The sequence below is a fragment of the Ichthyophthirius multifiliis genome (genome assembly GCF_000220395.1).
Source record: "Ichthyophthirius multifiliis unplaced genomic scaffold scaff_1120509251391, whole genome shotgun sequence".
NCBI lineage: Eukaryota > Ciliophora > Oligohymenophorea > Hymenostomatida > Ichthyophthirius > Ichthyophthirius multifiliis.
Genome location: NW_004085919.1, coordinates 68,874 through 96,291, shown reverse-complemented (window position 1 = coordinate 96,291; position 27,418 = coordinate 68,874). Strand labels below are relative to the sequence as shown.

At 16.6% G+C, this 27,418-nt stretch overlaps 5 protein-coding genes across 5 annotated transcripts, besides 61 other annotated features; 2 read left to right on the top strand and 3 right to left on the bottom strand. All coding sequences in view use genetic code 6, as the record gives it.

Moving 5' to 3' along the window:
* Nucleotides 1–1,145: 1,145 nt before the first annotated feature.
* Nucleotides 1,146–1,208: a microsatellite.
* A 334-nt stretch (nt 1,209–1,542) lies between these two features.
* Nucleotides 1,543–1,618: a microsatellite.
* A 569-nt stretch (nt 1,619–2,187) lies between these two features.
* Nucleotides 2,188–2,581, top strand: IMG5_193890 (hypothetical protein; the record flags this gene model as incomplete). Its single annotated transcript, XM_004024992.1, has 2 exons — nt 2,188–2,289; nt 2,483–2,581. The coding sequence occupies 2 exons, from the start codon at nt 2,188–2,190 to the stop codon at nt 2,579–2,581; spliced, it is 201 nt and encodes a 66-aa protein (XP_004025041.1).
* Nucleotides 2,300–2,428: a microsatellite.
* Nucleotides 2,308–2,399: a microsatellite.
* Nucleotides 2,315–2,417: a microsatellite.
* A 487-nt stretch (nt 2,582–3,068) lies between the features above and the next one.
* Nucleotides 3,069–3,120: a microsatellite.
* Nucleotides 3,121–3,176: 56 nt separating this feature from the next.
* Nucleotides 3,177–3,202: a microsatellite.
* A 356-nt stretch (nt 3,203–3,558) lies between these two features.
* Nucleotides 3,559–3,594: a microsatellite.
* Nucleotides 3,595–4,585: 991 nt separating this feature from the next.
* Nucleotides 4,586–4,644: a microsatellite.
* A 2,054-nt stretch (nt 4,645–6,698) lies between these two features.
* Nucleotides 6,699–6,766: a microsatellite.
* A 1,209-nt stretch (nt 6,767–7,975) lies between these two features.
* Nucleotides 7,976–8,020: a microsatellite.
* Nucleotides 8,021–8,025: 5 nt separating this feature from the next.
* Nucleotides 8,026–8,063: a microsatellite.
* Nucleotides 8,064–9,249: 1,186 nt separating this feature from the next.
* Nucleotides 9,250–9,297: a microsatellite.
* Nucleotides 9,298–9,301: 4 nt separating this feature from the next.
* On the bottom strand, nt 9,302–11,072 carry IMG5_193880 (phosphatidylinositol 3-kinase, putative; the record flags this gene model as incomplete). The annotated part of the gene is made up of 4 exons (XM_004024991.1): nt 9,302–10,149; nt 10,199–10,775; nt 10,820–10,965; nt 11,045–11,072. The coding sequence occupies 4 exons, from the start codon at nt 11,070–11,072 to the stop codon at nt 9,302–9,304; spliced, it is 1,599 nt and encodes a 532-aa protein (XP_004025040.1).
* Nucleotides 11,073–12,146: 1,074 nt separating this feature from the next.
* Nucleotides 12,147–12,188: a microsatellite.
* Nucleotides 12,189–12,296: 108 nt separating this feature from the next.
* Nucleotides 12,297–12,338: a microsatellite.
* A 328-nt stretch (nt 12,339–12,666) lies between these two features.
* On the bottom strand, nt 12,667–15,297 carry IMG5_193870 (hypothetical protein; the record flags this gene model as incomplete). Its single annotated transcript, XM_004024990.1, has 3 exons — nt 12,667–12,862; nt 12,970–13,995; nt 15,289–15,297. Coding segments are annotated over 3 exons (1,231 nt in total), but the record flags the coding sequence as incomplete, so codon positions are not given.
* Nucleotides 12,866–12,936: a microsatellite.
* Nucleotides 12,866–12,961: a microsatellite.
* Nucleotides 12,871–12,965: a microsatellite.
* Nucleotides 14,011–14,108: a microsatellite.
* Nucleotides 14,807–14,848: a microsatellite.
* Nucleotides 15,298–15,433: 136 nt separating the features above from the next.
* Nucleotides 15,434–15,463: a microsatellite.
* Nucleotides 15,464–15,514: 51 nt separating this feature from the next.
* Nucleotides 15,515–15,559: a microsatellite.
* A 386-nt stretch (nt 15,560–15,945) lies between these two features.
* Nucleotides 15,946–18,200, top strand: IMG5_193860 (hypothetical protein; the record flags this gene model as incomplete). Its single annotated transcript, XM_004024989.1, has 7 exons — nt 15,946–15,993; nt 16,035–16,192; nt 16,361–16,457; nt 16,498–16,551; nt 16,617–16,867; nt 17,197–17,224; nt 17,376–18,200. 7 exons carry the CDS (start codon nt 15,946–15,948, stop codon nt 18,198–18,200), a joined length of 1,461 nt encoding a protein of 486 aa, XP_004025038.1.
* Nucleotides 16,237–16,290: a microsatellite.
* Nucleotides 17,214–17,291: a microsatellite.
* Nucleotides 17,232–17,291: a microsatellite.
* Nucleotides 17,234–17,304: a microsatellite.
* Nucleotides 17,310–17,356: a microsatellite.
* A 126-nt stretch (nt 18,201–18,326) lies between the features above and the next one.
* Nucleotides 18,327–18,402: a microsatellite.
* Nucleotides 18,403–18,923: 521 nt separating this feature from the next.
* Nucleotides 18,924–18,959: a microsatellite.
* Nucleotides 18,960–19,073: 114 nt separating this feature from the next.
* Nucleotides 19,074–19,134: a microsatellite.
* Nucleotides 19,077–19,134: a microsatellite.
* Nucleotides 19,080–19,134: a microsatellite.
* Nucleotides 19,135–19,676: 542 nt separating this feature from the next.
* Nucleotides 19,677–19,727: a microsatellite.
* Nucleotides 19,679–19,726: a microsatellite.
* Nucleotides 19,681–19,740: a microsatellite.
* Nucleotides 19,728–19,778: a microsatellite.
* Nucleotides 19,779–20,467: 689 nt separating this feature from the next.
* Nucleotides 20,468–20,509: a microsatellite.
* Nucleotides 20,474–20,518: a microsatellite.
* Nucleotides 20,519–20,537: 19 nt separating this feature from the next.
* Nucleotides 20,538–20,608: a microsatellite.
* Nucleotides 20,609–21,156: 548 nt separating this feature from the next.
* Nucleotides 21,157–21,303: a microsatellite.
* Nucleotides 21,193–21,303: a microsatellite.
* Nucleotides 21,193–21,359: a microsatellite.
* Nucleotides 21,360–22,721: 1,362 nt separating this feature from the next.
* Nucleotides 22,722–22,810: a microsatellite.
* Nucleotides 22,725–22,759: a microsatellite.
* Nucleotides 22,811–23,043: 233 nt separating the features above from the next.
* Nucleotides 23,044–23,135: a microsatellite.
* Nucleotides 23,044–23,148: a microsatellite.
* Nucleotides 23,048–23,135: a microsatellite.
* Nucleotides 23,149–23,235: 87 nt separating the features above from the next.
* Nucleotides 23,236–23,280: a microsatellite.
* Nucleotides 23,236–23,285: a microsatellite.
* Nucleotides 23,275–23,341: a microsatellite.
* A 37-nt stretch (nt 23,342–23,378) lies between these two features.
* Nucleotides 23,379–23,418: a microsatellite.
* Nucleotides 23,419–23,454: 36 nt separating this feature from the next.
* Nucleotides 23,455–23,501: a microsatellite.
* Nucleotides 23,455–23,504: a microsatellite.
* Nucleotides 23,470–23,543: a microsatellite.
* Nucleotides 23,495–23,542: a microsatellite.
* Nucleotides 23,544–23,916: 373 nt separating the features above from the next.
* Nucleotides 23,917–23,954: a microsatellite.
* Nucleotides 23,955–23,997: 43 nt separating this feature from the next.
* IMG5_193850 (protein phosphatase 2c, putative) lies at nt 23,998–25,126 on the bottom strand (the record flags this gene model as incomplete). The annotated part of the gene is made up of 3 exons (XM_004024988.1): nt 23,998–24,210; nt 24,254–24,495; nt 24,550–25,126. The coding sequence occupies 3 exons, from the start codon at nt 25,124–25,126 to the stop codon at nt 23,998–24,000; spliced, it is 1,032 nt and encodes a 343-aa protein (XP_004025037.1).
* A 12-nt stretch (nt 25,127–25,138) lies between these two features.
* Nucleotides 25,139–25,255: a microsatellite.
* Nucleotides 25,140–25,258: a microsatellite.
* Nucleotides 25,152–25,258: a microsatellite.
* Nucleotides 25,259–26,570: 1,312 nt separating this feature from the next.
* Nucleotides 26,571–26,637: a microsatellite.
* A 302-nt stretch (nt 26,638–26,939) lies between these two features.
* Nucleotides 26,940–26,988: a microsatellite.
* Between the last annotated feature and the right edge of the window lie 430 nt (nt 26,989–27,418).

Genomic DNA, 27,418 nt, shown 5'->3' with positions numbered 1-27,418 from the left:
TATTTATTGGAAATTTCATTGTATTATTTTTTCATATCTTTATTTGGTTAAATAAAGACTTTTAGGAATATTTAATAGTAAAAACTTAAGTTTTTGATGTAGTTTAAATTATTAGCATTGTACTTAGCATAGTTATGGGATTTTTTAATGCTTGGAATTGGAATTTGTTTATTTAAGGAGTTACAACTTTTGAATATATAAAGGGAAAAAGAAATATAGAATTGAACTTTAAATAGAACTTAAAATTAGTTTTTGGAACAGAGAACTTTTTTATCGTTTTTTTACCGAATTTTATTAATTTAAATGAGTTTGGTATATATTAATTATATATAACTTTTTATATTTATTTATTTATTATTAATGTATATTTTTTCTTTTTTTTAATAGTTGTATAATATAATTAATAAGAAGAAAAATAATCACTTAAAAATTAGTTTTAGAAAATCTAGGATAATAATGAAGAGAATATAAAAATAGAAAATTAAAATAATATGGATTTTATAGATGAAATTAATATTATATGATTCTCCATTAATATAAAAATAAAAATATTATATATTTAATATATTTTTTTGTAATATAATATATAACAATTTAATCTTTTTTAATAATAATTTAAATATAAATAATTTTAATTGTTTATAAAATATTTTCTTCAATTAGAAGTTTAATATTTATTTCAATATTATAATTAATTTATAGTATTAATGTTATATCTTTATTTTTTTAAAAATATACATTTATTATAATACTTTTATAAAAATATTTATAATGTAAAAAATATATTTTAATAAATATAAATGTCATTAATGAATAATTAGTTTATATTTATTAAATATAATATTTATTTTGAATTTTCCTTTATATAAATTAATAAAAAAATCCAAAAAATATTTTTCTTTGATTATTTTTTTTTTGGCTTTTTTTTTTTTGTATTTTGTTGTTTTTGGCGCTAATTATAATATTTAAAAAAAATTTTGAGGGAATTTTTAATTAAAAAAAAAAAAGGCAAGTTAAGGATTTCGAAGGAATAATAAATTTTATATATCAATTTTTTTTTAAAAAAAAAAATACTTAGAAAATATTAAAATTTTATATGTAATTTATAAGCAATAAATATTATTATTATCAAATATAAAAAACACTAATAAAATAAAAAATAATAAGATAAAATATTATAATTCAAAAATAAAACAATAAAATATAATTTATTATGAATTTTTAAATAATTCCTGAGTATAATTAAACACCAAAAAGTATATAAATTATTCCCCAAAATATGTAAAATATTCAAGATATATAAAAAAAAAAAAATTAATAGAAAATGTAATTTCTTTTAATTTATTTCTGTAAAAATACAACTATTAAAAAGGCTATTGAAAATGAAAATTTAATTTTTTAAAATAAAGGCTTATAAATAAATTAAAGTCAAATGTAATATAAAATAATAAATTTTTCATTTTTTTTAAAAAATTATTCTTATATATATTTTTTTTTTGTTAATTAAAATAATTAAATAATTTTATTTAAAATATATATATATATATATATAAAAAATTATTAATTTAATTATTTATAATATAAATTTTAATATTATTATAATTATAATAAAAATTATATATAGTGAGCTATTTCCAAAAAAATGTGAAATAAATAAAAATATCCACAAATTAACATTTGATTTTTCTGAAAATGACAAAAAAAATCCAAAAAAGCGAATGACAATGATACTTTAACATAAAAATTCTTTAAAGATATAAGATTAAGTTATTAAATAATAAAAAAAGTTTTAAAAAGGAAAATTGTTAATCTAAATTTGTGAAACAGATGAGAGTTTTCCTTAATTATTTAATGAAGAATTTTTAGAATATAATAATTAACAGTTCTAAAAAAAACAGAGATTTTAAAAATAAAAAAGAAGAATTTTGCATTTAAATTAAATAAATAGTATTTCGTTAGGAAAAGATAATAAATTGTATAATTTATTAGATGACAATGTTTAAAATGACTATGATGAAGGCAAGTTTTTATCCTATAATGGTATTATAGAATATGAAAAAAATTTAAGGCCCTTATAATAATAAAAAAGAAAGTTATATGTAATTGTAAAAAAAGTAAATGTTTAAAATTATATTGCGACTGCTTTAATTAATAGGAATTTTGTTCAAATAAATGTAATTGTAGTGGATGTTTTAATAATTCTAAAAAAAAGATGAAAGAGATATGACTATTTAAAAATTAAAAATAAGGAACCCAGACGCATTTAAATCTTAAATACAAACAAAAAAGGTTTAAAATTTATATAAAATATTATTATATATATATTTATATATAAAAATATATTATATTATAAATAATATATATATATATATATAATTATTTATAAATAATAATATATACATATATATTTATATATACAAATATATTTCTTTTTTAATATTATAATTAAAGGATAATGATTAAATTTATTTACATAATAAAGGTTGTAATTGTAAAAAATCTAACTGTAAAAAAAAATACTGTGAATGTTATAGTACAGGTATTAAATGTAATGAATATTGTAGATGTGAATCTTGTTTGAATAAGGAAATATAATTTTATTTAGATTAATAATTAGAAAAAAGAAACGAAAGATTATAAGAAAATAAAAATTTTGCATTAAGTGATTTTAATTTAAATTAATAGATTTAATTTCAGTCTTATAATTTCGAATGTAGTCAAGGATTTTCTCAAAAATATGATTTAAATAATAATAAAAATAGTATGGGTTTTATCAGTTGTACAGATGATAAAGATGGAGATTAGAAAATCAATTTTATGAGTAATAATTTTTGTTCAAGAAATTATTCAAAGTTTGAATATTATTATAAAAATAATAATTAATTTGAAAATGATTAAATTTCAAATTTTTAGTAATGATAAAAAGTTTAATGAATATAAAATGAAAAAATTAAAAATATTAGGTTAAAGTAAAAAATATAGTATTCTTAGAAAATTTATTTTAACAAATATTAGAAAAAATAGTTTTATAAAAGTTAAAAAGTATTAAAATATTTAATTATAAAAAAATATATATATATATATATATATATATTTACTTATATAAATATTAATATATATTTATTATTACTTCTATAGTTTATAGATTTTTATTTAAATAATATTTTATCAATTTTTATATTTTAATATATATTTTAATATAAAAAATAAATGTAAAATATTTATATAATATTTTTATTTTTACATTAATATTTTAATATTTATTTAAAATATACATTAATTAATCATTCAAATTTTTAAAAAGTTTATTTTTATTATTTATTCATTATATATTTAATTAACATATTTTTATATTTTAAAATAATATTTATTATCTTTTATTTATTTAATATTTTAAATTTTTAAATATAAAAACTTCATAATTGTTTTAGGTAATAATAGAAATCTATTTTTTTTTTGGACTTTAGTAGATTTTTATCCTTTAAATATTAATTTATATATATTTTTTTAATTTGAATAAAAAATAAGTTTAAATTCTGATAATTATATTTTTAGTTTTTTATAATAAATTATTTATAAAAATATATTATAATATAGTTTATCATTATATTTATCAAAAAATAAATAAAAAACAAATCAATTAATATATTAAACATATTTCCAATATATAAAAATTAGTTATTTTATAAGTTTTCTTCATTTACACTGTTATATTTATTATTATTTTATTATAACTTTTTATAATTTAATTCATAATATTGCAAATGAAATTTATTGAATCTTACTTTCTTAAAAAGAAGATTCTATAGCATTTTAAAATTTAATTTTAAATACTTTATTCATAATTTTTATATTTATGAATTAACTTCCGACTCTGTTGCATATAGGTCAAAAGCTTTTTTTAAAAAATTTATGAAATTCTAAGTTTTTTTTCAAATAAGGTTTCGTCGAAAGGGAGTGTCTTTCAGGTTTTTAAAAGGGAATTTTACTAGTTGCCATAATGTATATTGAATTTGATAAAATAAATAGTTTAATAACCTCAATTATATATTTTATTATAGATAAGCTAGAATAAGGTTAGGTGGGCTTATAATATGGTTCATACGGTAATATATTTGAAGCTTTTTTACAAGATTTTGGTCTTGGTTTTACCCTTTTATTCTTGGAATTAGGCTTATTAGGAATTTACAGCTTTAGAGCTTGTGTATTTGGGTATATGAAGTGTTTTAAAGGGCATTAATGAGTACTATTTTTCGCTCTATGTATTATATTATTTTAAACTAAAACATTATTTGATATTTTTAAATTAAAAAAAAATAATCATCAATTATTTATCATGATTTAAAAGTAGAAAATAGATAAATATAGCAAATGATATTTTAATTCAAGTTAAGGACTTATAATTTGAAATAAGAAGGGTTTTATCAGAAATATTTTTCAAAAACTATTAGTCTAATAAAAGATCGAAAGAAATAGTATTTTGCTTTTTAATGTTTTTTGGAATTAGGGATTGTATAGGGGGAGGGGGGATTTTAGGTGGGTTTATAGGAGTTTATAAAAGAGTTTTTTTTTAATATTATGAATATTTATATATTTTTTATATATTATATACACATTATTATTATTTTTTATATATTTTTATATTAGAATGATAATGTTATCTATAATATTAAAATTTTTGTATTATGATTATATTTTATTTTTTCATTTATATTACTTTATATTTAATATAGTTTAATTTTCAATATTGTCTTTTAAAATATATAGACGATTTTCTTAAAAAGATTAGTTTGTAAAACTTTGATTTATGTTTTTTTTTTATTATTTATTTATGATATATTAAGTACATTATTAAGAAATATTTAGATAAGAATTAATAAATTTACTATTTTCTTCTTATTATTTTTATTTATCTTTAGTCATAAAAAGTTATTAGTTTTTAATTTAATTAATTTTATTTTAGATAACTTTTGAGTTTTATAGAAATGACATTTATTAATTAATTTTTATGAATTCATTTTAATTATTATCTTACTTATATTAATTTAAAATTAATTTACTTTTTTTAATTTTCCTTTTGTTATTTTTAACTGCAACACTTTAATTAATTAAATAATAATTTTTATTAATAACACTATTATTTATTTTTTTATAAAATAAAGATTAATGTTTACTATTTTAATAACAATCAAATAAAATAAAAGATGAACTTTAAGGCCTATTTTCATATTTCGTATTTTTAAGTAAAGAAGGTGTATATGACTTTTTTATATTATTTTTTATTTAAAAAAAACTATTTGATAAAATATTATTATTATTATTTATTATTTTTTATTAATCATTTTTCTTTAATTCTATTTTATTTTTATTTTCATCATTATTGTTTTAATTTTAAATGGATAAACTTTTCTGTATTCTAAAAAAAATCTCTTATTTTTTTCTAAATCGACTCTCTCTTATTTCACATTGGAAATTAATTTGCTTCTTAATATTTTCAATAACCTAATTATCTAAATAAAACTAAATATCCTCACTTTCTAAAGGAATTATCAACAATTAAACTTCAAAACTACTCACTTATACCGAATTTTGTCTTTATTCGTTTAAAATAAGCTCATCAAATCCAAAAATCTAGCCTTAATTTATCAAACATAACTCATATTAGGTAATTTTCGGTTTATTTTTGGCCTACAATTCTTATTTTTGTTCATTAAAAATATGAAGTGACTTCAATATTTTGACTTCTCCCTATATAATGAAATAAACTCCTTTAGAAAGATCATCTTATTAGTATATAAAAGAGCCTTTTTTCATATTTAGGATTCTGGATATTTTAGCTAAATTTTTAATTTGATTATTTGAACAATTGTTAAAGGTCTACATTTATTTGATAAAATCTATGTTTTTTTTAATTTAAAAATCAGTTTAATTAATTCCTTAAATTAAGTCTTTAAAATTTTATAAATCGAAAATCAAAAATATACACAAATTGGCTGAAGTTTATATTTTTTGCAATTAAAAATTGCCATTTTATGTGTGGAATTTATTTTTATGACCAAAAAATGAAACTGCATTTACAGTTTTTAATTTTTAAGTATTATTATGAAGATATTTTCTTTTAAAAAATTCGTTATTATGAAAAGAGGAACTTTTAAGTCTTTGATCTTAATTTATTTCAGAAGTTAAAAATTCGAGTTAATCATTTAAAAAACAATTTTTTTTTATATATAAAGGCTTTTTTTATATTAATGTTTATTTATTTAAAAAAATATCACTGTCTCCAGAAAAAATACTCAAATTATCTTAATTTTGATTTTCATAAGAATTACACTAAGAAAAACTGTCTTATGAATTAATTAAATCATTTTTCAAAAAATAAGACTAAAAAGAACGTTTTTTTTTAGTTTTTATACCATAAAGAGTAACTTGACCTTTTAATATAATATAAAAATTTTATAAAGCTAATATATTTATTTCTTAGTTTGTTTGCTTTAAATATTAAATTTTCCCTTTTTTAAAAAACTCAAGAAGAGGTTTATAACCTTTTATCGTATAAATTTAATTAAAAATTCGAAGTTTTTTTAATATATTCAAGCAGTTTATAATTATTTAATTTTATTTATTTATTTAAGAAAAACACTATATTAAATATTCGATTTCTTCATTATTAATTTTATTTTCCATAAAAATATATAAAGTATAAATATATATATATATATATATTAATATTTATATAATTTATAATTTTAAATATTTATTTTTATATGGGTTGTATATAGGTGAAATCAGGTGTAGATTTACCTTAATTTTATTAATCAATTCATGGAATTCCATATTAAAATTTTTCTGGAAAAGAAATTATTTAAACTTCTACTATTTTAGCAGGTATTACAAGTAAAAATGAACCAAAAATATTTATGTTCGATACTATTACTTAGAAATTTAAAGATTTACCTATACCAAAAGGCTTTCAAATATGGAATTATTCTTCCTTAGTTTATCTTTCTTCTCAAGAAATATTTATCACAGGCGGTTTGAGTGCTAATATGGATTATATTACTAAATAAGCTTATATTTATGATAGTATAAATGTGAAAGTAATCAGAATGCCGGACATGTTAGATTCCAGGTATACGCATATGAGTATTTTTTTTAATGGCAAACTTTATGTAATTGGAGGAAGAGATTATGGGTAAAACGATAACACCGCAATAATGAATTAATGCGAAAGATTTAATTTTTTAACAAATAAATGGGAAAGAATTGCTCCTATGAAAATCTAAAGATGCACTGGATTTCTTTTCGTATATAAAGAGAGTATTTACGCATGTGGGGGATATACTGGTATGTAAAAAAGAAGTAGGAAAGTTGAAAAATATGACGAAATTTCGAATCAATGGACTATTGTTGATTTTAAATTGACTAAAGGGATTGAATAAGGCAGTATATTAGGTAATTAAAACAATTAGTTTTTTATTTTAGGAGGAAATACAGAAGAAGGGGGTTAATAAACATTTTATTAGTATTTTTTAGAAGATTAAACTGTTTTGGGAGGCTTCTTTTTAAATTAAAAGAGGGTTTTGGGAAAATGTGTTTAAAACTAAGATAAAATTTGGGTTTTTGGAGGTTGTTAAGAGGATGGAGTTGAAATTTGGGAAAAAAATAAAAATTATTGGAAAATTGATAATGGACTTTCTTTTATTTAATTTTGCTTGCCGGAAGATAGTGATAAATTTGGATAAGCTGTTTGTGGTGTTTTTTTAAGCGGTATTTAAAATAATTTAGGGAAAATAGATAATTAAGAAAGCGAAGAAAATTTATAAAAAATAAATGAAAGTTTATTAATCAATATAAAAATAAATGATGATTATGATTAAAATATAAATTATGAAAAAGTAATCTAAAGTAGTGATAAAATATATTAAAATAATGGAAAAGTTAATTTAAATTATTAATAAATAAATCAAAAACTTGAAAATAATTAATATATAAATGTAAATAATTAAGATACAAATATAAAATCAAATTAAATAAATGAAAAAATATTAAATACAGATAAAATAATATAGAATATAGAAGAAAATAATTAAGATTAAGTAGAATATTTATATGGGATTTTATTAGGAAATGATTTAGAACCTTTTTATATGTTATTTAATAGTTTTTCTCTTAACATTTAACTAACAGAAAAAAGACCAATAAGTATTACTGTGAGGCTTTTTTAATAATAAGGAGTTATTTTTTTAAATAAAAATAAAGTTTTGTTAATGGGAGGTTTTGTAGAAAATTATAGAAAAACAGTTAAATATTTATATGAATTTAACCCTATAGAAAACACTGGTAAAAGACTTTAAAACATGCTTATTCCTGTTTTTGGATTTTCATGTATTTTTTTTTAAAACTCAATTATTATAATAGGAGGTAAATAAGTTTAAAAAGGTAAAGAAAGTATCTATATATTAGAATGTTAGAGATATTTAATAGAAGAAAATAAATGGGAATTATGTGGAAAATTAAATTTTGGAAGGGAAAAATGTTAAAGTTTTATTTTTTAGGGAAAATTGATAGTTTTTGGAGGAAGAAAAGATGAGAATTAAATTGAGATTTTTTAGGAAGAATAAAATTTGTGGAAAAGCTTAAATTTATAATTGTCTTTTAGTTTGTATGATTTTTCGGTTTTTTTTTAGAAAAAAGAACAGATTTTGTATATTTTTGGAGGAAAATATAACTCACAAAATTCAAATAAGATATATAAAATTAATCTAGATTTAGATAATTAAAATCTGGAATTTTAATAAATAGGAATTATGAAAGAAAAAAGATGTAATCTTCATTTGTTTTGGCATTAAAATTTATAAAAAATCATAATTTTAGGAAAAGGAAAAACTGAAGTTTATAATATGGAATAATAAAATAAAGAAAATAATTAAGAATAAATTTACTTAGAGGGATTAAATAAGGCATTTTAGAGTTTAAACGATAAATCTTTAAGCCAATATAATTTTTGTTAACAAATTTTGATTTGAAATAAATATATAAATAAAATAACTAACTAATTTAATAAATGTTCTATAAAAGCAATAATATAATTTCATAAATATATATATTTTAAAATAAATTATAATTTTCTATTCATATATTTTATTTTGAAAAAAAATAAAAAAACCAATTTAAAATAAAAAATAGATTAAAAATACAATTTATTTATGAGATAAGATTTAAAAAAATATATAGAAAATATGTTTGTAAATATATATAAATATAAATATATATATATATATATATATATATATATATTCAATCATGCTCTCCAATATCCTGCCCATCTATGTATTATATCATTTATTATAGGGAATAGTGCACTAACACTTTCTTCTAATATATTTAAGAAATGCAACTCAACTTACTAATCATTCGAGTCTAAATTAAATTTATCTACAAGTTTTTCCAAAGCTTCAATATTTATATCTTTTATTCCTGAATCAATCATTAAATAGAACAAATTAACTATTAATTTTGCATATTTTCTCAAATATATATATGCATTTACGCATTTTTTTTTAAAATCTTAATATACTTTACTCTATACTCCTCCCATGCCTTCGACCATTTATTTACATAATTTTAAAGGAGGTGCATATGGCTTAGGATCTTGTCCTAAAATAAACCCAAAATCTATATGAAAAAATTTTCCTGTAAAATCAATCATTAGGTTTTCCAAATGTCTATCTCCGACTCCTAGGAAATATGTCATTACTGAATATCCTGCACAACTTAACATATAGTTTTCCATTATTTGTTATTATATTTATTTTTCCTATATTAGTTTTTGTATATATTCTTCCCCTTTGTCCCTAAAATTATCATATAAAGGATTTTTCGGATTCTAAATTAATTTTTCGAAATAATTAGATATATTCTTATCTTTACTTAAAACTTCCTATATGGTAGTAGAATTCGGAACGAATTACATAAATCCATCACTTTTAGAACACGCAAGTACTTTATAAGGCATTAATTTAAAATCTTAAGAAACTCCTTTTAATAAATTGTCCATTAAGTTAAATATTTACATTACTAATTAATCTTGACGTAAATCATCTCCATTTTTATAAATCATCTCTACTTCACATTTTTATTATGGATTGTCTTTAATTTTATATATATATTTATAAAGAAGTAAGTTATATTAAAATACCTACTGGATGGGTAAGAAAAGTCATTTTAATAGGCGCCATAGCACTTTTAAATACTGTGGATTTTTCATGTATACTTTCAACAAGAATTAATTTAGGGTTTAAACAAAAAGGATGCTTTTAGAATTGCGGGTGTTTAAATTTATCATCTTTTAATGTTTATTTTATAATTTCTATTTATGCTGGTCTCTCTTTTCCTTTTAAAGATTTGACCATTTTTTATAAATCTTCCCTAAAAGCAATTTAAGTTTGCAAAACTTCAAAATTTTAACTATTATTTTCTAAAAGGAACTCTTTTAAACACTATAAAACTTAATTATACCATTCAGAAACTATTTAATTAATATTACCCGAATTATCGCATTCTACAAATATATACCAATACAACAAAATTGAAATTTCAGTATTTTTACCAGCCTTTTCGATCAAAAATTATGCCAAATAACTTTTCTAATAATCAAATGGTTCATATCTTAAAGCTTGTACTAATTATAATAAAAAAGAACAAATAATATTATCATCACATTTTTCAAGATTTTCACACGCGTATTTTCTTATTAAAAGTACACTTTCATAAGGCTTTTTATATTTTTTATTATAATTATCATTTGCACAAAAAGAACATGATAATAAATGTAAGGCATCTCCAAAATCACATGGAGCCCATAATTTTAATAATTTTATAGCTTCTTTTTCTTCTTTCTCCTAACTCCAGTTTACTGAATGCAAAAACTTAACTAAAGCATCAGGATTATATTATAATGAATATCTATAAAAATAAAAAATAAATATACATAAATTTATAAAAATATATATTTTATTAATTGTCTATTTTTTTATTTATATACCTAAATCTATAAAAAAGTAGTTTTTCATCTTATTTTATTCACCTAATATAGGATTTTTTAAAGATTTTTCTATTATTGTTAATTATTCTCGTGTAGGAGTTAGTTATTACGGATTTTATCATCTCTTAATAATAATGCGAACTGTTCTTATATTAAATCATCTCTTTAAATTCATAATCGAAATCAGAAACTACAATACATTTAGAAATTAAGTTTCTTATATAAAATGTGGCTAATTAGATTAATATTCAAGGTCTTAGTAAGGTACTGGGCATTCGAAATTAGGGAATTATATTTCTAAAAATGCCGCAGGTATTTTTTATTAAATCTAAAATTTATTTAACTCCAATTATGGCTAAGCTAAATATTCATTCTTTTATGAATATGTTAATTAGTTAGTTTTTTATAGAAGCAAATTTATTTGTTTTAAATTTTTGTCAGTAACAAGTCCTGGTGTACACGACTAATAAGAAATATCAGGTAATGTATCCATCCATATATATAAATTACATTTATCCTATCTTAACCTGAATTTTTCGTCAAAAAAAGAAACAGTAGTACTACCTAAAGGTCTTAAGGGGTTTTTTGTTTTATGTGCAGACCATAAAGTTATTGCTAGTAATGAATTATATGTTAAATCTTTATATTTATATTTAAATATAAGATTTTGCCCTAAAAATAAACGGTTTGTAAACTAAGTTTGTTATATTGGGTATATTGGGGTATTATTCACTATTAATTAGCCGGTTATCATTACTTCTAGGTTTTCTTATTTACCTTTTTCTTCATTTTATTAGGAACTTTTTTTTTTTTTTAATTTTTTTAAATATTTTTTTACTGTAAAACTTTTTTTTCATCTAATATACTACATATAAATATTTTTATTTGGAGATTTTCTAATTATGAGTGAGGAATATATTCCTTTGTTTTATAAATATTCATTTGTTTTTATTTGTAAATGTAAAAAATATTTTAATTTGATTTTTTTTATTTTAATAAATTTATATAAAATAAACAAAAAAATTTATGAAAAAAATATTTTTATTTTTTATATATATCTAATAAAATTATTTTTATAGAAAGAAAAAAAAACTAAATATTTTTAACTTGTTTTTTAATAAACTTAATACTTTTTTTTAATAAAAAAATAAATCTTATTATAATTGATGAAAAAGTTTTATAAATAAAAAAATTAACAAAATTATATTTACTTAATTTAATATTAATTATTTAATTTCTTTTATAAAAAAAAAAAATTAAAAAAATAATTAAAATCAAATGAAATATTAAAATTTTTATTTTTTTATATAAAATGAATCATTATACATCATCATCTTCTTATAAATTTAATACTTAATCATTATCTATAGTTTATTTATTTTCATTCATTTCAATTTAAATATTAGGATTATGATTATTATCTATTTTACTATTATTGTGTCCTTTATCTTCTTTAATTAAATTAATATTACTATTTTTTTTTCCTTCGTTTTCTTATTTATCTTTGATTACAGGCATGCTCTACCTCAAATTGATTTCAGGATAAGTTCCTACACCTTATTATTTATTTTACTATATATTAATTTTATCACTTTCAAAAATCCCTTATTATTATTAATCTTATAACTATTCATAATTTTATATATTTAATGCTTTTTATTAATTTTTAAAATTAGTAAATTCAAGTAAAAGATTAGTTTTTCGCGCATATTTTCTTTTATATAAACGATAAATCGTAACTCCAATTAATAATAATAATGCTATACAACAAAAAAAAAAAACTGTGATATCTAATGCATTTTCACTATCAGCATATACCTAATATTTATATATTTATATATTTATATATATATTTATATATTTATTTATATTTTTTATATTTATATTTATTTTTTTATGTATATATATATATTTTTAATTTTTACGTTTTAAACACTTAGTGTAAGTTTTAATTTATCGATGCAATATTAATTAGAATTTGGTTATTTTTATGTTGGGCAATTTTTATTTGCTTATAAAAATAGATTATGGTCTCCTATGAGATTTTTAATTTTTGAATCAGTAGCATCACAAGTAAAATAAGGATCATCTTCTATAATTTTGACTACAAAAATATGCCTTCTTTAAAGTCCTGCAAAAAAATCTACTGATTTTCCTACAGTTTCATTATAAGCACCTTTAAAGAAAGCTCCTCCATTATAACCGAAAATATTAAAATATGCTTAATATGGTTATATATCTTAAATTACTTTCGAATTAATTGAATGCCAAACAATAGTATGTGTATTAGCTCCACATAAAATAGCATAATTTTCATTAATTAAAATATCTTATATATCATAACTGACTTCATGTTATCTATTAATAAAATATTCGTTATTTTAAAGATTAAATTCAATTTCCGTGGCTATAAAATTCCCGTATTATGATCCTACGACGATGAAAGTTTCTTATTTATACATATTGAATATTTACCCATTTTTTTATTCGATGAAAACTTTTTTGATTTAATAAATTTCAGAGGGCAAAACAATTTCATCTTAAAAAATTTGTTAAAATAAATAAATTCCTGAATTTTAATCTAATGCATATATATTCAAAAAAACAGTCTTTACTCCGCCAAGTAAAACTTAATAATCATAAAAATTTATATCTACGATATTAAATGATACATTTTCTTTAACTGAATTATAAAGCTTATTTAAACTCATTTTCTCAAATTAGTTATTGTCTTATAATATGTATGCACTAAATCCTCCAAATCCATGTGCTATATAGAACATTGTTACTTAAGAATAATTATATACAAGGACTTTTTTTAACTCTTTATCTTCCACATATCCGTCTATTTGTCTTTGAACTTTAGTATTTAAGTCATATACTAATAATTTTTATTAAAAAAATATGAAAATTCTTCCTTAAGTTTCTACTAAATAGGATTACTCTTCTAACTAAAAAAATAGTAAATATATATATACATATATATATATATATATGTATATATATTTATATAAATATATATATATACATATATATATATATATATACATATTATTATATATATTAATATGATTTTTTATTACTAATTTATAATCTTTATATAATTATTTTAAATTCATTCTTCCAAGAACTTAAATACCATAATAATCTTTGTTTGTACTATCATCTATCAAAAATAAATACAAATCTAAATTATTATCTAAACTCGCAATTCCTTTACTTTAGAATTTCTTACTCGGATTTATTGTTGTCCATCCAACTAACATTTTATTTTTAATATATATAAATTTAAGTATTTTTGTATATTAATTTATACTTGTCATAGGAATATCATTCATTATTAAGCCATTTTAGTCTAATTATGTGTCATATATGTTTAATTGTGTTACATTATCAAATTATATTTGCCTTTCTTGGACTTTACATAGTGGATTGTAGATTTCATCCACATCAGAAAACGCTTGTAGATGAAATGCGTCAAAACTGCCTGGAGGGGTTATTTTTAAATTCTAACCGACGTATATACTTTTTTTGATTATTTAAATATCGTCATTTTGATTTGCGTTTATATCGGGTTTTATTAGTTTAGATATATCTTCGTTAAATATTAATTTTATTAAGAAGATAAAGATATATAAGATATGCATTTATTATTTTTAATATTTTTTGTATTTATAAATATTTTTATATTAATAACAAAATAAAAGTAAATATTTAAAAAATAATTAAAATATAATTTTGTTTTTATATATTTTGAAAATATTTTAAAAAATATATTTTTTTTAAAACATTATTTTTTATAAATTGTAAAAATAAAAGTTAAATAATATAAAACATTGAATATATATTATTAATAATTATTTTAAACTTAAATTACATATTTAAATTATTATTATTTTTTACATGAATATACATATATGATAATACTTTTTTTTTATTATTTTAAATATTTTGCATTTTATATTATGTTTATATAAAATGCATTAATAATGTTATTGAAATATAATTTAATTAAAAAATAAAAGAAAAAATTAAAATAAACATTAGTATTAATATTTTTTTTATATTTAGATTAAATATTTATTAATAGAATTCATAATATAAATTTTTATGTTCTATAATCATTAAATTTTAGAATTTTATATTTAAATAAATAGAAATAGTTTATTTAAATTATAATTTTTTTAATAATATTTAGAAAAATAATTTATTATTTTATTTATAAAAATGTTAAAATATTTTACTTTATTCATTATATATGAACAGAATATTCATTTAAATTGTCTTTCTCTAGTAGAATTATTAATTATTTATTGTTTAAAACATATAAATATTAACAAATTAATAATTTAACCTTATAAAAAGATTTTAAATATATATATTTTCTTTAAAAAAAAAAAAAAAAAAAAAAAAAAAAAATAGAATATAATGTAAAATATAATTTATTTTCTGATATTAACTATAAGAATAATATATATATATTTATTAATTTATATATATAATCATTTATAAATTAAAAAATATTTATTTTAAAAGACACAAACTTTTTTAAAATTTAATTTTTTTTTTTTACAAATAAAATAAAAATCAATTTCTAAAAATAAAATACACATAAAGGGATGTTTATAACATTTCTATATTCAATATAAGTTGTAGTTATATTTTTATATAATTTTACAAGAAAATTATATATATTTATTTTATAAATTTTGATCTTAAGTTTGATTGGATAAAACTTAAAAAATTGGATTTTTTTTTTTTTACACAAAAAAAAAATAAAAAAAATATTTTATTAAAAAAAATACTCATATAACAAAAAAAAAAAAAAATTATTAATTAAAATATCTTTATAATTATAAAAAAAATAAAAAAAAACTAAAATATAAAATACCAAAAAAAAAATGGAATCGTCCTTATAATTTCCAGAACTATAATGTCCTGAACATAAAGTAAAAAAAAATACATAAATAAAATAATTTAAAAAAAAAAGTCTTAAATAATATTAGTTTCACCAGACTTTTAAGAAGGAAAAAGAAACTTTTTGTGTTCAAGATGTGTAGCCAGTTCTCACACTTCGATGAAAGAATTAGACAAATTAGTAGTCTATGATGATTTTGTATAACACTTAAATGAATAATCTGGATTAAAGTAATAAATAAACAATTATATAAATTTATAAAATATGCATGATAATATATATATATATATAAATAAATATATATATATATATTTATATATATTATATAATTAAAATTATAAAATTAATAAAATTATAATAATTTTTATTAATTTATTTTTTATATATTTTATAATTAGTTTAAGAAATTCAGAAGATGCTGAGAAACTATCTATATAAAGAAATGAAAATCTAAAAAACTTTAAAAATCATTTAAATAATTAAAATAAGCAAATAGTAAATTTTAAAATTAATTCTTTTATTTAAAAAAAAAAAGAGTGAATTAAACGACTAATTAAGAGCAAGTTATGAAGAAAAATGCAAAGAAATGGTAATTATATACATATATATATATATATTTTTTTATATTTTATCTTATATTAACTTATATATTAGGTTAAATAACTCTAATCTACCTTAGATATTGAATATTCAGTACTATAAAATCACTACGAAAAATTCTAGAATGAAATCTAAGCTGATAATGAAAAAGAAGCAAATATTCCTAAATTTAAAGATATAAGAGAATAAGTAAATAATGTAAAAGGCGACTTGACTTAGGTAGAGGAATATTTATCTAAAATTGTAAAATAAAAGGAATAATGGAACAAGGCATCTTAAGATTTACGTACATTAGGGTAAAGAACGTAACATTATTACAGAGAATAAATCCAAAACCATTTAAAAAATAAGCCTTCTTTTGTTGAAAAATAAAGAATTTTGGATATCTGGAATAATGGATTGAAAAACTTAATCGAAAAAGTTAAAATTAAAGCGATTGTTTTTAAGGATTACATTAACATGCAGAAGGTATAGTTTTGAATATTACTAATGTATAAGAGTTCGGATTACTAACTAATAATATGATTAAATAAGATACTTAATTAAAACTAATGTTTAATCATGAAAATAGTTTAAATAATTAAGATGCTACTACAATTAAAAATCATTTAGTTACTTTAACTAATTTAAAAAGTCTTCATTTGAATTTAGAATAATCATGTGTAAAATAAATAAAAATAAAAATAAAAATAAAAATAAAAATAATAAATAAAAATAAAAATAAAAATATGTATAATAAATATTAAAATATACATATATATATATATATATATATATATATATATATATAATATTTTATATTTTTATTTATAGGTTTCAATCTATGTATTAGATTAACTTTTTTCTGGTTTAAAAGATTTAGAAAACTTAACTGATTTACATATTAACTTACAAGGATGTAAGATTGGTGATTCATTTTCTGTATATTTAGGTCATGCATTAGGTCAATTGAAGAATTTACATATTCTTTATTTAAATCTTTCATTAAATAATCTCACAAAGAAATCTGTAGATAATATCTTCCATGATTTTGCTAACTTAAATCAACTATAACATCTTCATTTTGATGGTAGATATAACGATATTAACGATATTAATGCTTTGGTAAATAATTTGCACCTCTTGGAGAAAACCCTTACTCATTTAAGTGTTTATTTAGGAGGTTTTTCACATATTAGAAATAAAGTAAATGCTGATTCTTTGAAATTATTTGTTAAATAAATTCGTGTTTTAAGCAAATTACATGTTTTAAATTTAGATATGGGCTTTGTGGGTGTCGAAGATGATTTAGTTATCGAACTAGCGTGTGTTTTGAAGGTTTTAGAAGATTTAAGGGAATTAAAAGTGTAATTATATACTAATGATTTGGAAGGAAGAAGTTGTGCGAAAATAGTTAAAAGTTGTTAAAAATTACATAAGTTAACCAATTTGGAAATAAATTTCAATAATAATGAAAAAATAGGAATTTAGGGTATCAGGGATATTATTAGAAACCTTAAATATATGGAATAATTAACAGACTTGAGTATTTTTTTGAGAAATGTGGGTGCTAAAAGAGAAGAAGTACATAAAGAAAAAGAAGATTTGGAAAAAAATAAATGCGGAAATAAATTCTAGACTCTAAATTTATATTTGTGAGAAAAAAAAGAAAAAAAAAGGATTTTATATATTATGATTTTTTTTTTTTTCTCTTCTTTTTTTAATTAAGCATATTTATATATATTATATAAATATATATTTGTATGCAAAACTTTTTTTTTTTATTATTTATTTTTTTTATTATAAATTTTATTTATAAAAATATATATTTTTTTAAAATTTTATATATATATATTTATATATACATAAAATTTTATTATTTTACTTCATATATATATATATATATTATCATCTTAAATATGAACTTAAAATATAAAAAATATGAGCAATTATTCTAAAAATTATCATTAATGTAATTAGAAAAAAACTTCAAATAACAGAAAAAAATATTGTAAATCTGCTGATATTGAATTAACAAATACTTTTATATAAAAACATTCCAAAAAAAAATAATAGAATTTATAATATACAAAAACACAATTTAATTAAGATTTGAAAAAATAGCAGTCACAAAAAGATATGATCATTATTTAGAAAAAAAAATATAAAAAAAAGGATATAATAAGAAGAAAATCATGTATTTGTGATAGATGTGGAAGAGGATAAACTAAATATTAATAAAAATATGAAGATTTATTATTCGAAACTAATATGAATAGAAAATAAAGAAAGGTAGATGCGTTCTTGAGTACTGTTGTGAATAAATAAACGTGTTAATAAAATAGTTAACCTATTAAATAATAAACTAGTTTGGATGAGGATTTATAGTAATAATAATAATTATAGTAATATTAATAAATTTAATAATTAAATAATACAGCAAATATAATAATAACACATTATTAAAAAAGGAAAAGAATCCTTTAAAATAAAGAGTTGAATAAAATAAGAAAAAATGTAAAGGTATATTTTTAAATTTATATATATATATAATATAAATATTTATATATATATATTATATATATATATATATTATTTTAAAATAAATAATAGGAAATTAAAATTAGATTAATAATCCAAATCTTTAAATATTTACAAAAAATAATTAATAGAATTAAAAATTTAAATCTAAATGTTTTTTAAAATGGATATTATCTATATAATAATTACCATTTAAAAAAAAAAAAACCTATTTATGAAAGTAAACTTAGAAATTCTTCATGTGGTAACTATGGTTAGGTCGAGAAAATAATTCTAAGATCAAATCTAAATAATATTTTAAATAAATAAAATATTCAATATAAAAAAATAGGTAACATTTTTAAAGATTAAAGTAATGTTGTATTTCCTAAAATTAATTAATTTTTTAATATAAATACAATTAATTAAAAAAACAAAATAAACTAATAATTTTCTTTATAAAAAAATACATCTTATATAATAAAAAAATATGAAAGTCCATATTTATAAAAATGTTCTATTAAAAAATGAACTTATTTTAATTATTTTAATATATTATAATAAAAATATAGAAAATAATAAATAGTCATAATGTCATAATAAATTTTTTTTTTTATAAAAAAATAAATAAAAAATTCATAAAAAAATAAAAATAAAAAAAAAAATTATAAATTAAATATATATATATAAATATAAATTTAATATATAAAAATTAAAAAAAAATATGTTTTTGGTATTATTTAAAAAGTTAATTTTTTTGTTTTTTTTTTAATTTTATTCTTCAGAACTAAAAACCTAAGGTATTGTATTAAAGTTTAAATATTTATAGTTTTTGTTTCTAATTTTAAATATAATTTCTTAATTAATTTAAATCTGCTTATGTTTAATATTATCTATGTATATTTAAATCAAAGAAATCTGAATTATTAATAAAAAGACCTTATTCACAGATAATCATTACGTCTTAAATTTAAGCTATATGTCTTAATAATTCCAACTATCCTTACTGATTTTATTTAGGAAGAATTTCTTATTCTAATTAATTTACATGGGAATATACATGAATAAAAAAAACAGCATTAAATTAATCACTCTAATCTACCTCATCATTAATATAATCTTATAATTATTACATTAAAATAGGGACAAATTATTTTATATATCTTAAAGATAATTAAAAAAGAGATTTTAAAGATTTATAAATAACACGATTTTAAAAAATAAACTTTTATAGGAATTCATTGAATTAATTTGAATAGGTGAAGTTTTGCCAACTTTAAAGTTATTCGTCTACTTAAATTTTATTTTGTAATTATCTTTATAGATTTTCTCGAATAATATATAACTTTTTCACAATAAAAAAATTAATTACACACCATAAATTTTATTTTGCATTAAGAATCTATAAATTATATATAAAAAAAAAAAAATTATATAAAAAATAAAAATATTTATAATTATAAAGAAATATATTTATATATATTTATATATTTATATATTTATATATTTATATATTTATATATTTATATATTTAATTATTTATATATATAATTTTTTTCATTTAATTTTTTTTAATTATTATAATAAATATTAATTTTTATTTTTTTTATTAATTTATTTTACATCTTCTGCTTTACATACTACTTAAGCTAATATATTAAATTTTTTTAGTTCTGTTTGTAAAAAAGTTATATTTTCTTCAAATACTTATTCTTCTTGTGTTTGAAATATAAGCTATATTTCTTCTTCTTATTATAATTAACTATTTTTGTTTATTTATTAATCTTATTATTATTATTTTATGTTTTCTTCTATAATTTCTTTTTCAGCCTGTATTATTTATTTTTTTATTTCCATCATGGAGTTTTAAATTATTTGCTTTTCTATTTATGATTAAATTGGAATATCTTCAAGTTTAGGATTATTTTATATTAAAAATTTTTGTCTTTTTTTCTTTTTTGTATTATAAATACTGATTATTAATTTTAGTTTTAATTATGTAAATTTTAGTTATTAATAAGGTTAAAATCATCTTCTTAATAAAAAGATAGTATCAAATTATTGTTATTATTGTTTTAAATAGTAATATTTTATAATAATTATATATTATTATTATTAGTAACGTTTTAAAATTATAATTGTTATTATTATTGTATATTTTATAATTATTATAATTATTATTATTATTATTATTATTATTATTATTATTATTATTATTATTATTATTATTATTATTATTATTGAACTTATTATAAATTTTATTTTTAATTTTAGCTTTATTATAATTTTATTGATTATAGCATATTTTATTATTATTAATTTAAAATATTACTATATTTTTTATTTATTGTTTAATTATCTTATTAAATATTTGTATTTAAATGGTTATTTTATTAGTTATTTTATAAAAGTAATTGATTTTGATTTTACTAATTTTAAATTTAAATATTTTGATTTTATTATAAATTTGTATAATTATTTTATGATACATTCATATTATTATTCATTTATTTTTTTAAATCTTCCATTTTTTAATTTAGTTTTTAAAAGCTTGGTTATTAAATTTTTTATGCAGTATTTTCAATAAAGCTATTATATTTTTCGGAATCAAAATTTAACACTTAACTTTATTATCCTTAATATCTTAATGATTAAAATAACCTTTAATTAGAAATATCATTTAAATATGGATTTATTAATTGTTCTAATTACTAATTCCATTCTTCTTTTTATGAATACATATTTAAAATAGTTACTATAGGCTCAATATTTAATATTTAATTCCATGGAATTCTCATTTCAGGGTTTATACATAACATTTAATTTAATAATACTTATGTTTTATTAGATATTTAATTAAATTTAATTGGAATATCCAATTTTCTACCCTATTAAATATGCAAAAGGCTTCCATTATATGGCTATTATCCGAATAAAAGTTAAAATAAAATAACTCCTAAACTCCATGTATCAGATTTACTTTAAGTATAGAATTTTTTATTTTTAAAAGTTTCAGGAGCTTCACTTATTATGTAATTTATTTTAGAATCTTGTTTTAAATAAAATTATTTATATATTCCTAAATCATCAATTATTATATTTCCATCTTCACCGCGCATTAAATTAGATAATTTTATATCTCGTGGTTATATCTAAAATTTTATTTAAATAGATATATTTAATTTAAGTTTTTGTTTATATTTTTATATATTTTACATTTTTTAATTAGTTATATTATGAATAACCAATATATGCTTAAATCATTATTTATATTGCTGTATTTTCTTCTATTATATTATTTAATTACTTTTAGTATTATTGTATATGTTCATAATTTTATTCATTTTTAAAAATTATACAGAATTTTTCTTTTTCTGATTTAGTTTCGATTATATTTAAAATATTTTTGCTTGATTTTAAAAGTTTCAAATATTCGATTTCTTCTTTTATTTTAGTATTTAATGGTGAAAATTCACCTAATGAATATTTGTTGAATATTTTTATAAATACTTTTTATAAAGAATTTTTTTCTATTGCACTGTAATTTTCATATAATTGTTGAAAGTCATTCAGCTTATTTTATAATATATATTATTTTTTTGTGGACATTTTTTATTTTATTAAAAAAAAAAAATTTTTATTTATTTTTATTTTAATGACATATTATAATAAATATAATATTTATATTAAAAATAATAATATAATTTTATTTTTATATTAAATTATTTTTTATAATTAATAAATAAATAAATCTTATTGAAATAAAATAATATAAGTATATATAAATGATTATAAATTATAAATATTATATTTTAAATAAGTTAAAAAAATAAATTAAAAAGAAAAAAAGGTAAATCATATTGAAAAATAAGCTTAAATATGTAAATATTCTTTACTTATATATAATTAAAAATAAAAAATAAAAATAATTTATATTTATTTGAAAAAAATAAATAAATAAGAAAATATGAGTTTTAGTCATATATAAATAATTAAAATATAAAAATATAATAAAATAATTAATATAAAAATGAAATAATGAATAAAAATTATATAAATAATATAATAAAATAAATAGAAATTAAAATAATAAATAATATTTTTAAAAAAATATTATAAAATGATTTTTATATTAAATATAAATACAAAGAAATTTTTATAATCATATAATAAAATATATATATATATATATATATATATATTTATATATTTATATATAATTATTTATTAATATTAATGTATATAATTTTTATTATTAAATTAAATATTTTTTATTATTAGACATATATTTAGTTTTAATGTATATATTATTATATTATATAAATAAAAACATATCATAAAAATATAAATAAAAATAAAAAATATATTTACCTATACAAAATATATATAAAATATTTTTTTTTATTTATTAATTATATTTTATATTAATAAATTTATTTTATAATAATAATTTTAATTATTTTATATTATATAATTTAATTTTTCACAATATTGATAACTTCAATATAATTAAATTAATTTTAATTTATATATTTGTTTTAATAAGATTAATATTAATTATCATTTAAATATTTTATTAAAATCTTTAAATTTTAATAAAATATAAAAAAACATTTATTTTTAACTATATTAAATTTTTTTTTAAATGTCTTTAATGATATTCTAATTATGTAATTACATATATAATTTTTTTTAAATATATATTTTAATTTATTATATATTTAATCCTTAAATGAATTTTATAAATATATTTATATACTAGTTTATATATAAGATTTTTAAATTAAAAAATTAATTATTAAAATTTATTTTATTATTATTATTAAATTAATTTAAAAATTTCAATTAATATAAAAATAATTTTAATAAAAATTAATAATATTTAATATAAAAAAAATATAAAATACATTTTTTTTATTTAATAAAATTATATATATCATTTAATATCATCTTCTATAAAAGTAAAGAAAGCAACAACTGCTGTAATATCATCACAACCGAATTTTAAATAAGGCAAATCTCCAATTTTTGAAGAATTTTTTTTATTTTTATTCATTTCATCCCATCTATTTCTACATTCCTATACAATTGCTTCAGGTACTGATTCTTGACTTTCAGTTTATATATGTTAAGCCACAAATCCTACAACCTTTTAATTTGTAATTTTATATTTAAAATATAAATATTTTTACTTCAGCAGATTACATAACATCCCATACACCATCACTGCCAATAACAATAAATTTATCTTATTTTGTCAATTCTATATGTTGTATTTCTGGCTCACTTATAAGTCCTATTTTCTTAGCTTATAAATCTCCCAATGTACGCGTCATAGCAATACCTGGACCTTCATCATCTGCCCATACTCTATAAGGACCTACAGGGACTCCATCATGCATTAATTTTTCAATTTTACCGCCTGCTCTAATAACTAATTTAAAATAATTAATAAATATTTATATATAAATAGATATAAATAAATTACTTCTTTCTTTTTCTTCTGGACGTGTTGGTTTATGATCATAGGAAAGCTCTATCGCTAATTTTTCTTTATTTGTTGTTCTATAAAGAACTGCTCTAGAATCTCCTAGATTAGCTATATAGCACATATTTTTTTAAACAAAAACTGAAATGCAACATGTTCCGGAATTCGAATAATCTATACCAGAGGATTTAAGTTTACTTTCAGCACTTTTAAAGGCGGCTCTTAAAAAATTTTCTCGGCTTTTATCTGTGGTTAATTATTTAAATTTTTTTTGGTTTTTTTCTAAATATGTTTATATGTAATCGTTCGCGGCTTAACTGGCTTCTTTACCTGATGATCCATGACCGTCATAAACTGCGAAAAAATAACAGTCTTCGGCTAGTTTGTCGGTTATACAATATGAATCTTGGCATTCAGTTTTTTTAGGACCGTAACCGATTTTGGAATAACCGACTATTTTAACATCTTTTAAAGGGTTTATGTTATTTTTTACTTGGTTTTAAACTACTACTTTTTTCTTGCCTTTTTTCTTGGTTTTGTTCATGTTGTTTGAACCGAACATGTTCATTAAAAACATTTTTTTTAGGGAGTTTTTTGTATTATTTTTTTTTTTTTTTTTTTTTTAATATTTTTAATTTTTCTTTGTTTTTTTTGTTTTGTTTTGCTTTTTTGTTTTGTTTTTTTTTTTTGTTATTTGTTTATTTTTTTTAAAAAAAAATATATAAAAAAAAAAAATTGATATTATATTTAAACTTTTTTTAATTATATAATATAAAAACTATATTGTTTTTTTTTTTTTTTTTCAAATATTGAATTCTAATTTTTTTTTTTTTTTAATATTAAAATTTATATTTTTTATATTAATTTAATAATTATTAAATATAATAAATTTTAATAATTATAAATAATATGTATTTTTATTATTATATAGATTAAATATATATTTTATTATCAGAAAAATTATTAAAAGAGTATTTTTTTTTTTTGTAATTAAATTAATATATACTTTTATTTTAAAAATAAAATAAATATAATTTCAAAATAATTGTATTTTTATTAATAAATAAATTATAATTTGCTAAGTATTTTATATATGTTTTTTTTTATTATTTTTTTAATTTTTATAAAAAACAAAAAAACAAAAAGGAAAGAAATTATTTTTAGTTTTATCTTATATTTTTTTTAATAAAAGCTTATAATATTAAAAAGAAAGATTATAATAAAATAAATTTTAATTTAAATTTTTTTTATTAATTTTTATAACAAAAAAAAACTAAAAAATATCAACTTAACTTTTTTAAAATAAAAATAAAAAAATGGAACAAGAATAAATTTATTTAAAAAATTTACAAATGCATTTAAATGCGCATCATCATATTTCTATTGAGGATATTCCGAAATAGCAAAAACAATAATATACAAAATCTCCATAAAAATCATTCTCAAAGCATTATTTATGTACAAACAATGATACAAAAAATTTATTTAATCCAAAAGTTCAAATAAAAAAAAATTAAAATATTAAAATAAATAAATAGATAAATGAGTAATCATAAAATCTCAAAAGAACTTATAATGATTTAATAAAATGGCAATAAATAAAAAATTTTAAAAAAAATTAATAAAAATAAGAAATAGAAAATTAGAATTTTGAAAAAATATAATAAAAAATTTACACTAACGATGTTTCAAATTAATTAGTTGCCAAAAGTAGAGAAAATAAGAAAATAGAAGACAATTTAATCGAAAAAGGCAAACAAACGAAATAAAAAATAGAAAAAATGTCATAAGAAATATATTCGTTGTATGGGCATCCTAAGATAAATTAGTATAAAAATGAATAAACAACAACAAACGTATATAATAGGTAAAAATAAATAATAAAAAAATAAATATTTAATATATATATATATATAAATAAATAATTTTAAAACAAAAAAAGATTATATAATAATATAGGCATAAAAAAAATTCAAAAATAAAATGAAATAGAACAATAAAATAATTATTATTATTATTATTAATAATAATAATAATAATAATAATAATAATAATAATAATAATAATAATAATAATTTTAATAATAATTTTTAACATAAAAAAGTTTAAGCAAATCTAAAAAAAGTAAATATTCATTACAAAATGAACGCACTTTAAATTATAGTTTAACTACTCCGTAAATTCCTTCAATAAATTATATATAGTAAAATGAAAAATACCTATAAACTCTTAAATAAAATTTTTTATAGTCAAAAAATATATAAACATAAGAAAATAATTAATAATCTTTTAAAAAAAATCTTTAATAAAATTTATCTAATTAAACAAACTAATAAAATCATCATATACATCAAAATGATGATAAAAAAATAATTTTATTTGCAGAAACAAATACTAATATTTATAATAATACTAATAATTTATATTAAAATAATAATTCTTTAAGTGAATTTTACAATTCCGATACTTTAACGGGTAATTAAATGTCTTAAATAAAGGCTAGTCCTTAATTAATGTCAGTTTTTAGACCCTTAAATGTAAATTAATTAAGTTAAAGCATTAATAATGCGATTTCTTTTGTACCTCCTGATATATAATAGAATAAAATCAGTAATAATAGTATTTTAAATAATACTAATCCAGATAAAAATATATAATTTGAACTTAGAAATAATAATTTTAATTAATATACAAAAATGATTGATTTGGATTTAGCAAATGAATTGTAAAAAGAATAATATAATAGTTAAGAAAACAAAAAAAGAAAAAAAATTATTTAAGATTCTTAAGGTTAAAAAGCTATGGAATGGATAAGAACTAAAGAAAATAAGCTTAAAGAATAAAGATAAAAAATATAATATATGGAACT